At 40.9% G+C, this 16,948-nt stretch overlaps 1 protein-coding gene across 3 annotated transcripts in view; it reads left to right on the top strand.

The window, feature by feature from the left end:
- LARGE1 (LARGE xylosyl- and glucuronyltransferase 1) overlaps nucleotides 1-16,948 on the top strand; it is a 291,443-nt gene that overhangs the window by 127,596 nt on the left and 146,899 nt on the right. For all 3 annotated transcript variants that reach the window (XM_075075849.1, XM_075075860.1, XM_075075870.1), the window contains one exon: nucleotides 16,043-16,344. In XM_075075849.1, the coding sequence (XP_074931950.1) occupies nucleotides 16,043-16,344 (302 nt within the window). The remainder of the gene's footprint in view (nucleotides 1-16,042; nucleotides 16,345-16,948) is intronic.

Here is a 16,948-nt window from a genome sequence, read left to right as displayed (position 1 = left end):
AGAAACTAAATCATTTCCGTAGAAGGTGTTAGTATGAATTTTAAATACATACCCGGTGAAGTTACAGTTCCTTGAAAGAGAAAAATGCTGTCTCTCAAAACATAAGAACTCGCATTCAAATGTCCTGCCGAGTGGAGTTTTACCATAAAGGACAAAGTATGTATTATATACTGATAGAAATGTAGCATTTTCTTCAGAGGAGCACATGAAGTCAGAGATGGTATAACTCAGTATCTGTGCTATTTTAATGAAAGGTAAGACCAGAAAAAGGCATAATTTGAAATGTAAACTTGATAGTGATACCACAATAAAGTATTTTTATTCTGTTGTCTGCCTCAGTTTTTCCTGGGCAGAAGGTCATAATTTAGAAGGGAGAAGGCCATGTTTTCTTATTTGCTGTAAGGGTACGTATTGCAGTAGCCTGTTTTCAGAGGGATAAGAAGGGTGAAGTAAGCAATGTCCTTCTAGCATTCACTTCTCAACCTCTTATCCTGTGTCGGTTCTTAACAGCTGATTCCTGTGTCTAGATTTATTCAACTTAATATGGAATATGTAACTAAAAATAATGATAAAGATCCTTCCCTTTTCTTAGAACAAAGTGGGAGTAGATGGGAACGAAGCTACTTTTTTCTCTTAGTTTGGTTTTGTTGGGGGCTTTTTGCTGTTGTTGTTTCTTCTGTAACTTTGCCTTTAAAGGACTTTTACAGTTGTAGCATTTTTTAATGTAGTGACCTATTGTTTTTTTCCATGTCTGGTTGTTCTTTAGGCATAAGGGGTGTTGATTTGGGATTTTTTAATATGAAACAATTTGGTAATGTCTCCATCTATTCTTCTTAGACTTTAAGATAACAAAAGTTATTTCAAATTATAGAAATTAATACCTCTATAATTACACTAACAAAGGAAGATTAATAGATATTTTAATTAAGTCTATCAAAAGAAATGAAGGGCAATTGCAAGACTTAAATTGACCACTACGCACAACCCGTTTACTCCTAAACACAATACAAGAATTTTTCTAAATGCCCCCACCTTCCTCTTCCCTTTACCCCAACACAAAACTTGTCATAGACATCAGTTAGTTCACAGCATACGTCGCTGTAGAAATCCTGTGGCCGTCAGCCCTGATCACAGGCTACCTAACAAAAGCATCATTAAAAATGCTGCACTGTAGTGTTTAATTTTTACTTATTAAAGAGGTCTCCCACAGTATATTCTACTGTTGAGGGAAATTCCTGGAGATAATGAAAACTTAGAAAACAAGAGATCTACTTGAGAAAAAAAGAGAAAGTGTTTATTTAAATGCACGCAGTTCCCATGAATATTGAGCACTGCTGCCCTGATCAAGTAAAGCAACTTTATTTTGGTATTGTAAGTAAGCATGTCAGCAGGGCTTAACCTCAGTGTTGTCTTACACAAGAATAGGCATATTCTTTAGGATCCTTATTTAGGATCCTAACATACATTAAGTTGTTCCTGTGCACTGGAGCAGAAATGTGAATTCATCTCAGAGACATACCTCATCTATTACAAGTCAAAATCTTAGTAGGCAGAACATCTAAATCTTGCTGTCAGTTGATGATACTTAACCTTAATAAACTTGTGGCTGCTCAAAAATGAAAATTTTCATTGGCTTGCTGCACAGGAAGCTCAGCAGGTTTGTGATGGGGCACAGGGGATATGGCCCACATCCTGACCTACCACAGTACAACACTGTACGTTTATGGTACAACATAAAAATGACTAACACCACCATGCTGTATGCATGCAGAATATAATGAAATACTAGACCTATGCTTGTTTTCATCAAAGTCACTGAGTTTTCCCTTTGACTCACTTGAAACAGGATTATGTTTCTGATGCACTTTCTTCACTTTTGTAACAAAACAAGATTTTCAAAAAGAAGAGTAATTTCCTCATGTTTTATAGGAAACCTAGGTCACCGATTGAAATGAAATCTCTATCTACCTGATATAAAATCAGTTCTGTACATACTTATTCTATCTTTGTAAAAGGAGCATATCTAATATATTAAAGCTAAATATTTTTTTAAAAAGTTAAATGTTAGGTTAATGCAAAAAAGACATTCCATATTACATGTCAGTGGAATCTGGTCACCAAAATCAGCCTGTAGTCCTGGGTCGATACCTGGCCACACTGAAGATAATTCTGAAACCACTGTTGATTTCCATGGGATAAAGGTACTACCTTTGTCATGAGAATTAAGAGTACTCTAGTTTGTTTGTTTTGATTTCATTACTCCCTTTTGTGTATATTATGGGGCTTTAATATTTTACATAGAAAAGTATTATTTTATCAAACACAATATATTGGCCAGCTGTGGCTTTCCATTTGCAAAATGCAGGGAAAGCTAGAAAATGTGAAAATCTATTTAGGATTCCACTGAACTGTATGGACAACTCATTGCTGTTTAATGCAGTGATAACTTTTGCAAATAATCTAACTAGTTATCTTTAGCTAATTTGTGAACTGTTGTTCTAGCACTTTGTTCATATTATGACTTATTTTTATATGTACTATTTTAAGATGCCATGCGTTTCATTTCTGATGTCATAGCCATGACATGTAACCTACCATCTGCATCACTGCTGTGATATTTTTTTCTCTGCAAGGTGTGTTAGAAATTTTGCTGTATATAGTACATGACGATCTGTTATGACATTTTTCTTCATGAGGAGGATGGGAAACTAACTCATGAGTTATTTTATCTCTTGTCATAAGTGAAGATAAATGTCATAACACTGATCAGCCTTCATGTGTTCTGAATGTGCAGTTATTTGCATTTTCCCCTCTCTGTTCTTCAGGACTGAAGTGGCTGAAATGACAGGTGCAGCAAATGAAAAGTGCTGAGAATGTGTGGGGAAAATAGAAGACTCAATACTGAAAGATATTAATAACTTATGCACTGCTATGTCATCAGCGAAATAACACTGATGTTTCTTCCTAACATCATATTAAACTAGAAATATAAACTTGCAATATTTTTGTCTGCATATGTAATCTTCAGATACATTTAGAAAGAAGAGAAATCATTGTTTTGAAAATTTCTTCTTTAATACTTGCCTTTATGTATATATGTGTGCTCATATTTATGGTTGGCTAGAGCTTTGTATAATTTGAAGGTTCTAACAGGTCTGGTTCCTGCTAAGGAAGAAGTGACATGGTGCAGAATTTGGATTTTTTTATTTACTTACTCATTTATCCTTGAACAATCCTTTATGGTCAGTCAGTATTCAGACAATCTCCTTTTCCAGAAGCCTCAATCAAAATACCAGTACATGGTTCTCCGATGGCATCTCTGTGCCAAGGGAGATTAAGGGATATAACAAGCTTTCCAGCAGGTTTCAGCAGCAGCAACCAGCCTGAACTAATACTGCAGCATTTCTGTAGATGTGTTGAGAATCAACTTTTGAGATGGTGTGTAACAGTGCTACCAGGTGACTTCTAGCAATACACATGAATTTTGCTGTAGCTAAATTTCAAACTATCACTTAGGAGCCTAAAAAAAGGGCTCCGGAGCGGAGGATTGCACCGGGGGACCCTTCCTAAAGCGGCAAAACTGCAAGGGCAAAAGCACAGGGAGAGAGAAGGTCCCCAACCTCCCCAGCCCCAAGTGGGAACAGGTGAGCTTCTGAGGAGCAGCAGCTCTGACTCGGGGTGGACGGGGACATGAGTGATGGCAGCCGAACCCCCTCATGTACACATGCAGCAGGGAGGGCGAACAAGGCGTGGCACAGCAGAAGGGCGTGGCAGTTTCCGTGGCCATTTGTGTAGGCAGGGCACAGCCCTTCTCCTTGCTCTAAAGGGTACCTCAACTACTGGCCATCACCCCCCCAGGAGAGGACCCGGCCATGGTTTCCACTCACCCAAAAGCCGTTGCCAGAAAGAATGTGGCCACCTGGGTGGAGCCCCTGCACAAACACGCAGCTGCCCAGGGCTCCGGCTGCAGGGGGTGCCTGAGCCTGGCAGTTGTACCGGGGGGCAGCAGAGAGAGCAGCTGCTTTTGGTGTGACCAAGTGAATGACCTGCTCAGCCCAGTGGCAGAGCTGAGGGAGGAAGTGAAAGGTTAAGGAGCATCAGGGAGTGTGAGGGGGAGATGGATTGGTGGAGCCACACCCTGGGGCCAAAGCAGCAGATGGAGGCTCCACAAGAAGCAGAGGATCCCCTACTCTCTTGTCACTAAGCAGAAGGAGAGGACCTAAGAGACGGAGGGGAACAGAAACAGGTCCCTGCTCAGGGAGGCAGGCGAATCCCCTCCCGGCTGCCCTCACCTTCCCAGCTGCCCTTACACAACAGATATGGGGCTCTGGAACTTGAGGCCAGGCAAACGAGCATGTAGGCGAAGGCCCATCTAGGGGGTTGCCTAGGGAGAGTCAGTCAGCCCCACACATTATCACTGCTTCTGTTAAGAAGAAAAGGAGGATAACTGTTGTAGGTGATTCCCTTCTGAGGGGACAGAGGGCTCAAAATGCCAAGCAGATCCATCACACAGGGAAGTCTGGTGCCTCCCTGGGGCCCAGGTCAGAGATGTTACTAGGAACCTCCCTGGTCTGGTACGGCCCTCTAGTTATTACCCGCTGCTGGTTATGCAGGTGGGCAGTGATGAGGTTGTGGAGAGAAGTCCAAGAGCGATCACAAGGGACTTCAGGGCGCTGAGGCAACTTGTTAAAGGATCGGGACACACGTAGTGTTTTCCTCAATCCTGTCAGTGACAGGGAAAAATATGGAAAGGAACAGGAAAATTCACCTGATTAACACATGGCTCAGAGGCTGGTGCCATCAGTGGAATTTTGGGGTTTTTGATCATGGGTAGGTCTGATAAAAAAGCCGTTGATATCTGAATAGTATGCTTATGATGGAGTCTTAAACCAAAGTGGTACCGTTGCTACATGGGGGCGGGTACTTGTGTTACGGATTCCATAAAGATCTTCCCAATTCATTTTCACATTTTCTTATCCTTAAGGGAAATGTGCCTATGAACTTCTCTGGTATTAATAAATCCTGTCATGCTTTGTCTGCCATGTAATTGTGAAAGGATGGGGATTACACATAAATGTAATCTACATACTGTGTGTGTATCTGTATTGATACTACAGTTAACTAGGGGGGCTTGGCTATGACTGATGACCAAGAATCACTTTGAGGAAATGAAGTTCTCATCTGGAAAAAGTGAGATGAGAAAAGGCAAAACAGAAAATAACATAATGATACTCAATATTCCTTTGGAGTCTGGGGCCACATCTGGAGGTCACTAGGAAGTAATTGACTGAATCTGTCCACTGGTGTTTCTGCATGACTTTTAAGATGACCAGGCTGTCATCTGACAGAGCAGTTGTTACACATTTTTCAGGCTGTAAGGAAGCTTAGGTAAACATTTGGAAGGATATGCAAAACTCTGTCTTACATTATTCTTAGTGGAGATATTTTTGTTGAAATTAATGGTTACATTTTTACTGTTATACAGGGTTAGGGCTGTTTTATGCATTAGCTTGTAGATGTCAGTATGTGGAAGTGCATTTCTTCTGAATGGTTGGCCTGATGAGGGTAAGGAAGGATATGCAAAGCAAGACACTCTTGCCCAGGTTCCCGAAATCCAAGTGCTGTACAATCAGGAAATGCATTATAGCGTCCATTGTTGCTTCAGCAGGAAAAGTGTGCTTTACATATGCAAATGCTACTCAGAAGTTTAACTTAATAATTATCAGCTGGAGTCTCTATTGATGAGCAGCTGACGCTAATCATCAGCAACAGAATCTGAGTTAACTACTACTAGGCTTTGATTGAGCATACTTGTCTTGTGCTTGTGGTTACTGTGGCAATTGTAGAAACCTATAGGTATTTTTATAATCTCTTCTAAGCTTATAGATATTTATTGCTTGTACTTTCTGTACTCTTAAAAAAACACTGTATTTTAAAAACACTTTAAAATGGTCTATTTTAGATTTTTTTTCCCCTTCCTATCTCTTCCACAGTGTTTACTGAGCAGAAGCCAACATAGAAGAGTTTCAGTCTTCTACATCCCACTGCCATGAATGACAGTCACAGTACTGTGTACAGCTGCAGGGATGCATTTGGGCACATGTTTTACCTCAGAGAGTTGTAATGGCTGCCTGCTGTTGATTATGTGTTCTGCTCTGTCAGTGCCTCAGAAGTTACTTTAACACCAAGCGCACACCTGAATGTAGGGAAATCTCTGGGCGTAAGATAATCAAATGGTTAATGAAAAAAGAGATGCAGCTTCTCCATAGGAAATCTTCAGATTAACAGATCCCATTGTCTTCCCTCCCACTCCTGCCATACACCAGGGAGATTCAGCTGGCTACAAATACTTACCCTGCAGATATCATTCATATGCCTTTTCCTAAGTGTGCTTTATTATTCTCATCACACTCCTACAGTCCCTCCACAGCTTCCCTTCTAATTATTCCCTGCTTGCCCATTCCTATGAACAACCAGTGGCGTTCACCCACATTCTGCCATTTAAGGCAGTTAGTTCATCCTACTATGAACTGGATTTCTCATTTTCCAGGAGGTGCCACTATTTATTTAAATTCATCTGGATTGTAACTCTGAAGATTTATAATTGAGTTGCACAGACACCAACTAGACAGTGGTTTGTCTCTGCCCCCATACTGGAGGTGGTAGAGGGGAATGCTTCAGGGCAGAGGCAACCAGGCTAGCTCAAACCAGCTCCACTGACTGCTTAAACTGAGTTGGATACTTTGCACTGCAGTAGGTTGTATGACCCTTTGGGTCAGCTCAGCTGTGGGAATGGTGACCTGTAACTGAGTGGTGATAATGTCTGCAACTGATCTAAAAGGGGTCATTTATTTGTGCCCCCAAGTGGCCACTGCTAATTGTGATGTGGTCATTTATGACAAAAAGTCATTGCTAAGTGGTGGCTGGTCATTGGCTCTGTAAAGAAGTGCTTCTGCCAAAAATAGTATAGGCAGCACCTCTGAGTCTGGATAGGGTGGTCAAGGACAAAACGGGTATTGAGCTGCTTCTCCTGTTAACAGGATTCTCTACAGTATACTTTTAGAGCTTGGTTTTAGGAGTTTTCCCTGCAGTACCCATTTGGTGTCTGAACTTTTGAGTCTTCTGAGCTGTCACACTGGCAGCCTTTACCTGCATGCAAAGCTTTTGAAAAGAAAGAGTATCCCTCTGGGTTTGTGGAAGAAGAGCTTCCTCTTTTCCTCTTTCTCCCTGCATTCCCCAACTGCTACAGAAGTGGTTTGCCAAAAAATCAGCATCGTTACAGGAATGGGGCTTGGAGAAAATAACAATTCATCAGGAGCACAGATGGCTTATTTAGAATCTAATAGGTATTAAAACATTATTTTCCCCAAGCTTTACTCCTGATATTGATAACGTGTTATCTTTGCCAAGTTCCCCTTTTGATAGCATGTTATCTTTGTCAAGCCAAGTCCATGATAAAATCTTATTTTCACTCAGTGCTTACTCTGATAAGACATTATTTTCTTACATCTCCACTCCCAATGGAAAAGGGGGAAATGTTATTTTTAGTCCTTTTCTTGGAGAGGCATATATTTTGCCAAGGCAATGAAAGGCAGGGAAAGAAAAATGAGAAGACAACAGAAGAATAAAAAAAGTCATTGTATTCTAGACAAGGAAATGAGCAAATCATTTTAAGTCTTATAGGCTCTTGCTTTAAATTTGCTAATAAGCTAACATTCATAGTATTAGCTAATAAACTAATATTTCATTTGAAAAAACAAACCATTAAAAAGAGCCACATCCATTTTCAGGAAGGATAGATAATATGTTTAGACTTTCTTTCCGTCTTTCTTCCTGCATTCTGTTGGTACAGGCTTTTTCTTTACCTAGAATCTTTTACTGTTTACCATCCCTATTATCCCTGTTATAAGCTGTCGTGGTTTAACCCAGCAGGCAGCTAAACACCACACAGCTGTTTGCTCACTTCCTCAATGCAGTTGGATGGGGTAGAAATAGGGGAAAAAAAAGGTAAGATTAATGGATTGAGGTAAAGACAGTTTAATAGGACAGAATAGGAAGGGAAAATAATTATGTTAAAAGAATATGCAAAATAAGTGATGCACAATGCAGTTGCTCACCACCTGCCAACTGATGTCCAGCCAGTTCCTAAGCAGCAGCCCCCAGCCAGCTTTTCCCCCAGTTTATACACTGAGCATGACGTCACATGGTGTGGAATATCCTGTTGGTCAGTTGGGGTCGGCTGTCCCGGCTGTGTCCCCTCCCAGCTTCTTGTGCATCCCCAGCCTTCTCAGCAGTAGAGCATGAGAAGCTGAGAAGTCCTTGATTTAGTGTAAGCATTATTTAGCAACAACTAAAATGTCAGTGTGTTATCAACATTATTCTCATACTATACCCAAAACACGGCACTATACCAGCTACTATGAAGAAAATTAACTCTATCCCAGCCAAAACCAGGAAAGAAGCGCCAGAATTACATTCACTCAACCAACACACAACCAACACAAAACCAACAAACATAGCTCTCTGCAGCTATGCAACCTGATGCCATCATAGACGGTACAATTGCTAACTCTTTCCAAGACACAACCCCTTCCTCATTTTGTGTGCAGAGCAAATGTGGTGAGTCGTTCTTGGATGACTCCATTTAGTTAATTAAAGAGACTGGAAGGTGTGTCATGAACAAGGCAGGGGAGCGTTGGAAGAAAAGGGACAGCTTTGTAGTTTATGAATTCGAAGCTGCCCTGGAAAATTGTTTCTGTCTCTACCACTGAGTTCACTACATGATGTTTGTAAAAAAAAAAAAAAGCTATTAAAAGTGACCGCTAACTATTTTTTTTCCCATTTTCTGGGTTTCCAGCTTGCAGGCTTGCATTACAGAATGTTCAGTGTGTACTGTTGCATATGCAGGTGATGAGGTCTGTCCTTGGAAAAAAATGAAGCGCAGAAAAGGTGGTTATTTGTTGAAAAACTACATCAGAACCTCAGAACATCAGAACCGTCTTAATTATGCATCCAAAACTGGTATTTTCTTTTGGCATTAATGACTCCAAACTTCTCTGCCCTACCTCTAAAAAGGGACTGATAGTACCACCTTTCCCTCAAATAACTTCAAAAAATAAGCCACTGATCCCTGTGCTGCATTCAGGTATTATAGTTATGAGGATCATAGGCCAGTGAGGGAATAAATAAGTCTTTTTTCAGAGCCGAGTATGTGTGGTCACAAACTGAATGATGAGCTGAAACAAGCTACTGAACAGCTGTGAGCACTATCCATCCTGTGCACACTGTAATGCCAAGGTTCTTCGGCAATAAAGTGGAGATCATGCAATTAATGATCCTGTCATCAGGCACAAGGGAATGACAGCAAAGATTGGACAGGAGACCGTCATTCTCGCATTTCTGAACTTCTGAGTGTTTGACTTTTGTGGTGGGTCGACCCTGGCTGGATGCCAAATGTCCACCAAAGCTGCTCTATCACTCCCCTTCTCAGCTGCTCAGGGGAGAGGAAAATACAACAAAAGGCTCGTGGGTCAGGATGAGGACAAAGAGATCACAGCAATTACCATCACGTGCGAAACAGACTCGACTTGGGGAAATTAATTTAAGTTATTGCCAATCAAATCAGAGTAGGGTAATGAGAAATAAAGTGAGAAATAAAACCAATGTCTTTCTAACGTCTGTCAACCAAGCTGTCCTTCCCACGGGCTACTGTTCTTCACGAACTGCTCCAGTGTGGGTCCATTCCATGGGGTCACAAGTCCTGCCAGCAAACCTGGTCCAGCGTGGGCTTCTCTCTCCGTGGGGGGTCAGGTCCTGCCAGGAGCCTGCTCCAGCATGGGCTTCCCACAGGGTCACAGCCTCCTTCGGGCACATCCACCTGCTCCGTCGTGGGGTCCTCCATGGGCTGCCGGGTGGACATCTGCTCTACCATGGACCTCCATGGGCTGCAGGGGGGACAGCCTGCCTCACCATGGTCTTCACAACGGGCTGCAGGGGAATCTCTGCTCTGGCACCTGGAGCACCTCCTCCCCCTCCTTCTCTGCTGACCCTGGGGTCTGCAGAGTTGTTCCACTCATGTATTCTCACTTCTCTATTCTGGCTGCTGTTGCACAGCAGTTCTTCCCCCTTCTCAGACATGTTATCCCAGAGGTGCTACCATCATCGCTGATGGGCTCAGCCTTGGCCAGCAGTGGGTCTGTCTTGAAGGTGTCTGGCATTGGCTCTGTTGGACATGGGGGAAGCTTTTAGTGGCTCCTCACAGAAGCCACCCCTGTAGCCCCCACCCCCGCTACCAAAACCTTGCCATGCAAACCCAATATAGTTTGCAAACCTGATATTCTGTGGTTGTAGAGTTTTTGTGTATGATTCATTTGATTTCCGATTCCACTGATTGGAGAGGGCTATTTTGTTCAAGGAAAGGGCAGTGGGAGGGCATGTCCCTGTATGTGAGCAGCAGGCAGTAATGTGATGCTTTAAGTAAGGCTGGCCTGCAGTGGAGCTGAATGGTTCAGGTTTGGGTTCAATAAAACATGTTAGCATGTTTAAGTACCATTGACAGCAGTGGAAGTGAACACAGACTTAGCATTTAAGGGACACGCTGTAGTGCCTACGTGCAATTACTGTTGCCTAAGTCCAAGCTGATGGTTGATTGGCGTCTCGTGCGGAAAGAGTCTCTTCTTACCAATGAACATGTAATTTAGGACGTATGCTGCCCATGCCAAATCCTGAGATGGGTTTGTGCTTAATACTGATGGCAGCAGCTTTTCTGTCAGACCTGAGGAAACTCGTTTGGGCCAAGTGAAAGGCTTGGTTGTAATTTATTGTGCTGTCTCTGTCTAGTGGGCATCAGCCTTCATTGTTCTTACTGTGACATCTTTCAGTGGCACAACTTTCTGACACTGAAACTTGGAAGCGTAATCTCATAATTGCCTCATGTCACGTTAGAATGAACAAGTTCCATGTTCACAGACCTGGAGTAAATTGCTTAGACTATATTCCACTATTAAGATGGTTATTTGGGCAAGGTTTTCTGCTTCCAGCTGAGATCACACTGCAGTGGTTCACAAAAAGGCATCGGAGAAAAAAATGACTTGATGAGTGTGAGAATAGGCACCTTGGGATGCCTTAGCACCTACTTGTGGAGGCATATATCTTAAAGTACCAAATTGTTAACAAAAAGGACTTCATTCGTAGCTGCCCATATAACCAATACTTACCAGCATCCAGCTGAGCAGAAGTGCATAGAGTACTAAGGCGTTAGATGATTAAAGCTGAGCTAGAGCTCCAAAAGAAAAGGCATAGTTTATCTGCTTACACAGAGCTTTTATGTCTCCATAGTCCTGACTGCAGTCGTCTTAGTTTTCTTTTCCTTTAGGGTCCATGGAGTTCTCTACAATGGCCCTTATGGGGGAAAAATAATTGTGGAATGAACTTCAAATGATTTTGCTCGTGGCCTTAACAGGGGGAAATTCATGAGGGTGATTGCCTGCTATCAAAGTTCTTTCTGCAGAATGTTGGCTTGTGGTTAAAATTGTTACACTGCTAGTCCTCAGAGGGTGCACTGATAATGTGCATTTTCAAATGTGAACAAATGTGAAATGGAGGGATGGTGTTTTCTTGTATCTGTAGTCAGACAGACTGAAACATTATCTGTGAGCAGCATAACTTCCTCTTATCTCAGAGGCAGCCTAGAGTTCACTGTCATCAGTTAATTCATTATAAAGGCATTACACACTATTAGGCAGGGGATGAATAATAGCTAAAACACATAGAAACCTCTAGACCTCGTAAAGATGCCAAAAAAAATCAGTAGTTTGCACTGAAGATAGCAAAAGAAATGTAAAAAATTAAGAAAAAAAAATCCCACAAGAAGCTACATAAATGTGCTTGCCTCAGTTAGTTCCTAACAAAATTTTAAGCATTTGAGTTCAGATCAGGGTCGTCTGAGAAACTCAGGATCCCTACTTCTGGACTTGTCTTCTCGAAGTCAGAGTGATTTTTTCTTTGCTACACTCTGCTCCTTTCTCCCTTATCCAGCCTTGCAATTAACCTTGGGCTAAACTTTGCTTTCTCTGTGGCTCTTCCCCCAGCAAACCTCCAGCGCTGCTGGGTCCCTTTCGGGACTATCACCTCTCCAAGTCTGATAACGACAAAACGAGGAACTTGGTGTTAATGCTTATCCTTTAGGTTTTGTATGTAAGAAAATTTCACTGCTTCAGTCCCTCTCCTTTCAAATAAACTGTGCTGGATTGCTTTCTATAGGCTTTATTTCTTCCAGTGTCTTAAGGTGCTCTGCTTAACTAAGGTTTAATTAAATCTCTTGCCTTAAATAGAGGTGATTCCACATATGCAGAAGCATTCAATAATCCATAGAATTAATAACTTGTCTATTGTCAACTTTTCTGAATTGTTGGACTTACTGTGATGATAAGTCATTGACTGCTGTCAACCATGAAATAATTATTGAAGGTTTTTTTTTGTGGACAGTGGAATTTTGTAGGTAATTTTTATTTCTTTGGTACAGTGGTATAAGCACAGAAAGTCTGAAGTAAAAGCCTTGACACGGGTAGAAAATAAAACATTGTATCTGAGACTGCCGAAGCCCCAAAATAGAGCAATAACCCTAAATGAAGAATAAAAAATAATAGCTTTATTATTATTTATCTCACTGTTCAAAAGTGTAATGCTTGCTTCAGAGCACAATAATGTTGCTTGCAGTGTCCCCTGGGAGCTCTTTTGTCCCAAAGTCACACAGAATTTGTTACGTGTTGCTACTTTATTTTGATTTAGATTAGATAAAAAGTGCCTAGACGTCAGCTCAGAGCACTCTTCCAGTTACTTAAAACTATAAAACTCAAGTGCAGTGCAATCAATTTAACTCTTCTACCAAGCAGCACATGAAGTCAATCAAATATTAGTGGTCCCTTACATTAGTCCAATTACTTCTTCTTCAAAGATGAGGTGAAACACACAGTCCTTGCATTGCCTTGAAAACTGATAGGAACCAGATCAGGGTAGCATGTGTTGGTATTTACCTGCTAGAGAATAGCTCCCAAGAAGCATTTTGCCATGTCTGCATCTTCACTGATGTAAAAACATCTTCATATGTCCAATCTGGTAATAGGACTAAATCAAATAGTACCTTGCCACCAGCCTTGCCAACCTCAGATGTGAAAAAATTATGAGCTGGTCCATCTTAACATTTATGATAAAAATAATTTGATTTCTGAGTGTTAAGATCAAACTCAGTTCACTCTTGATTTTATACTTTTATTCCAAATGGGCCCTGGAATGGTCACACTATCACTTGCAGCAGAGAGTTGGGGTGTTATGAATATACCAAATACATCAAGATACACCTGAGAAGAATGAGCAGTGTTAGTAACAAAACATGACTTGTCCAAGCTGTACCTACTCTGAGGAGATCACCCCAGAAAATGTCTTGGACTTTGTAACAAACCGTGGATAATTTTCACAGTAAATCAATACATTTCAACTAGCCATATATTTTAGATCAAGAAGCTAGGTGGTTGTATAATTCCTGACATGATTTCCTTACTGCCTTTTGCATACCAGCAGAAATATGTACTACTGATAAGACAGTAGTGGAGTTTACTGCTATTTAAAGCTAAGGCTGAATAAACACTGAGCTGGTCTCATTAGTTGCTGCAACTTCAAGTCAGAGGCAGTGAGGTGATATTTTCTTTCAGTCTCTTTCTCAGACTATGCTGTTTCTTCTAAATACTGTGTAGAAACAGTTCAACTGTTCTCATGACTATAGCTTTTTTGTTAGTTTTTAGTTTTGGTAAAACAACATTTATGACCTCTTGATTTATGTCTGTAGAATAACTAAAGAGATGTTTACATTTTTTCCATATTTTGAAATTTTGGTGAATGTTGTTCTGAGATACACTCCCATAACTTCCTACCTTTTCTGGTAATTATTTGAGAAGGAAGCGGAATCCAATGACAAGAATAGGAAGAGGTAAGTAACATCTGTGTCATACTGGATATTCACCAAGTCGGGAGTTATGATTGCCAGAGAAGTCTTTGGCTAGATTTGCATTGTAATTGTATGTCTGGTGATAACACAGGTTGATTGTTGTGTGTGTGAGTAGGGGTGCTTTTTTATTTTTGTCTGAGGGTGTCTACACAATCTACTCTTGCTGTCCAGTAATAAGAATGCAATATAATCACATCCAAATGAGTTTTAGTCTTCCTAGCTTGGGTATCAGCAGCTGAGAAATAACACAATTTGAGTTCCATGCCTTCCAAGCTGAAAGGAGAAAGAAACTCAGTATTTTATTGCACTTCTAATTGTAGTGTGGCTCTGTCTGTTGACGTTTCTCTGTTGTTGCACCCATGATTTTCAGGCTTTTCAAATCTGTCATTTAATCTTTAATAACTATTTGCCTGAGCGCTCAAGTTCCAAAATATCAGTGAGCAAACTTCAGATTCTGTCCTGAGACATTTTTCAAGCTCTGATTTGTTTTGCTATTGGTAAAAATAATAAATCAGAATTTTTTTGCAGGGGAAAGTCTGTAAGCAAATGCAAGATATTCTATCCAAATGGTGTATTAAGACCAGGATAGCTATTTGTGTAGGTAACAGCAAGGGTGTACACCTGTATAACTCAACAATGAAAATCAGAATTGAGGTTTTGATTTCTGTAGCTGTTTTTTCGTTAACTCAGTTTAGAGGACTGCTCACCATTCATGTAAATGTGAAACAATGGCAGAGAACAAGCAATGAGCAGGTCTTTACAGCAGGGAGATAGTTTTGAGTCAGAGGGTAAGAAATGGTAAGACAAAGTGCTAAGCAGTAACTGCATGATTTCCATTTTCTAAACCATTCAAGCTGGTGTTTGTTTGATAAAGCCAAAGGGACTCTCTGCATTGGAAAAATTATTAAATAGCAAATTGTTTTTAAATGCATGCAGGTGGAAAGTTATTTCAGAGGAATACCCTAGTACACAATACGTATCTTCACAGTAAAAGTATGTCTTGCTAATTATGACACTGTGGAAACTCTTCCTGTCTTTTGCTTTGTTTCAATTTTACTTCAACTGAACACTTTTGAACAGTAGTTTAGTTTGAGGGTTTTTCACCACCCTTCAAGCATTTGTACTCAGTGTGTATATATATAGCTTTATTAAAGTTATGTGAAAATATGTCTCCTTTGAAAACACATTAGTTGCATCCCTCTTTGCTCCCTTAAAGTCTGTTAGCAATAATGTACTGGAAAGAGATGGTAGAGTGTGTTGCAGTTGTTGTCTTTGATTGTAGACCTTGATTTCAGGTTAATTTATCTTTTTTATACTTTATATCTAGCTCATTTTTAACTGCTGTTTTGAACAAAGAGATACCTTTTGAAAATGTGAGAATTAAGTGTTTCATATTTCTGGATATAACTTTTCAGTTAAAGGTGTTGAACTGAACCATTTTGCTTTTTTCAAAATTCCCTTGTTGTCTTTTTCAGCCAAAATGCTTTCCAGAATTTGACCCACATGTGTATTGCATGTTTCTGTCCTTCTGAACCTCTTATTTCTCAGCAAGCACATAATACTGTGTTGCTGAATAAGAACCGTCTGCTCCTCACATGTGAATCAGCTGGGGCTACTCTTTGGCCCAAGATGGTAACCAAAATACTGTAGCTCGACTGTGGAGGAAATGGGGAATAGGAAAATCATTTTGTCCTGCATACATTTCTAAAATATATTTAACTATATATTAATTGTCTTTGAATTAAATCCTTCTGTTCTTGACTGTCTTCCCAGAGTAGAGACTGGCAGGCAGTCCTATCCAGAACAAAAGAAACATGTGCTGATCTTTCGGTGTGGTTTTAAAATTAGTAGGACCTGTAGCTCATAGAACTTCAGCATTTGTCCAAGTTTATCATGCACTGAAGCATTGCCTTGAAGTGCCAAGTCTGTGTAAAACATGGCTGTATTTGAAACACATCCCTGCCTCACGATGCTGACATTAAAGGAAAATGAAACTTCAAGTATATTCTGACAGAAGTGTTTTGTTTCCTTCTCTTGCAGATGGGAAGCCAGTGTCGCTGTCTCCACTTGAATCCCAGCCCCACAGTCCTCGGTACACGGCGTCAAGCCAGCGGGAGCGCGAGAGCTTGGAAGTCCGCGTACGGGAGGTGGAGGAGGAGAACCGCGTCCTTCGCAAGCAGCTCAGCCTGGCACAGAGTCGCAGCCCCTTGCATCACCGCGGCAATCACTCCAAAACCTACTCCATGGAAGAGGGGACAGGCGACAGTGAGAGCCTGCGGGCTGGCATTGTGGCGGGGAACAGCTCCGAGTGTGGGCAGCAACCAGCAGTGGAAAAATGTGAGGTAAATAAACAAAAGAAACCTGCCAGAAACAAAGTTTGGTAGATTTGATCCTGTAAGGACATTGCAGTTCCCGATCTCCGTCCCCCTGGAACTTTCTGCTCTGAATCCAGCCTCTTAAAGGACTACTGGGCACAACTTTTTAGATAGTTTTTTATTATTCTTCTAAAAACTTTAAAACATTTAATTTTCTGAATATTTCTGAGTTATTATTTAATCAGAGTTTACTATCTTTTTCATTCTTGTGTCCTCAAACCTGGTGTAAAAATCAAAGCCTTGTTCCAAGCTGACTTAAGTACAGCCGTGCTGATAAAGAACTGTGGCAAACTCGCCTCATGTTTCTAAATTTAATTAAAGCAACACAGTGCTTTGAAAAGCCTTATTGTTTTGTTTGTGTATCTGTACTAGAACAGTTCAGGGTTTACCATGAATTAATTTGTGGCTTCTGGAGCCAGCCTGTGCTTTTAAGTCACTTTCTGGAGTGTATCTAGATGCTACTGTGGAACCACCTGCTTTGTGTGAGCTGTGCACAAGAGGTGTGGTTAGCTTCAGGGAACAGGAGATCTGTTTCTAAGAAGGTTTTCAGGGATTGTTTTGGTTTGGTTTT

Source organism: Phalacrocorax aristotelis, chromosome 1 (genome assembly GCF_949628215.1).
Source record: "Phalacrocorax aristotelis chromosome 1, bGulAri2.1, whole genome shotgun sequence".
In the NCBI taxonomy this organism is placed as follows: domain Eukaryota; kingdom Metazoa; phylum Chordata; class Aves; order Suliformes; family Phalacrocoracidae; genus Phalacrocorax; species Phalacrocorax aristotelis.
This window is presented reverse-complemented; position numbering and strand designations above follow the sequence as displayed.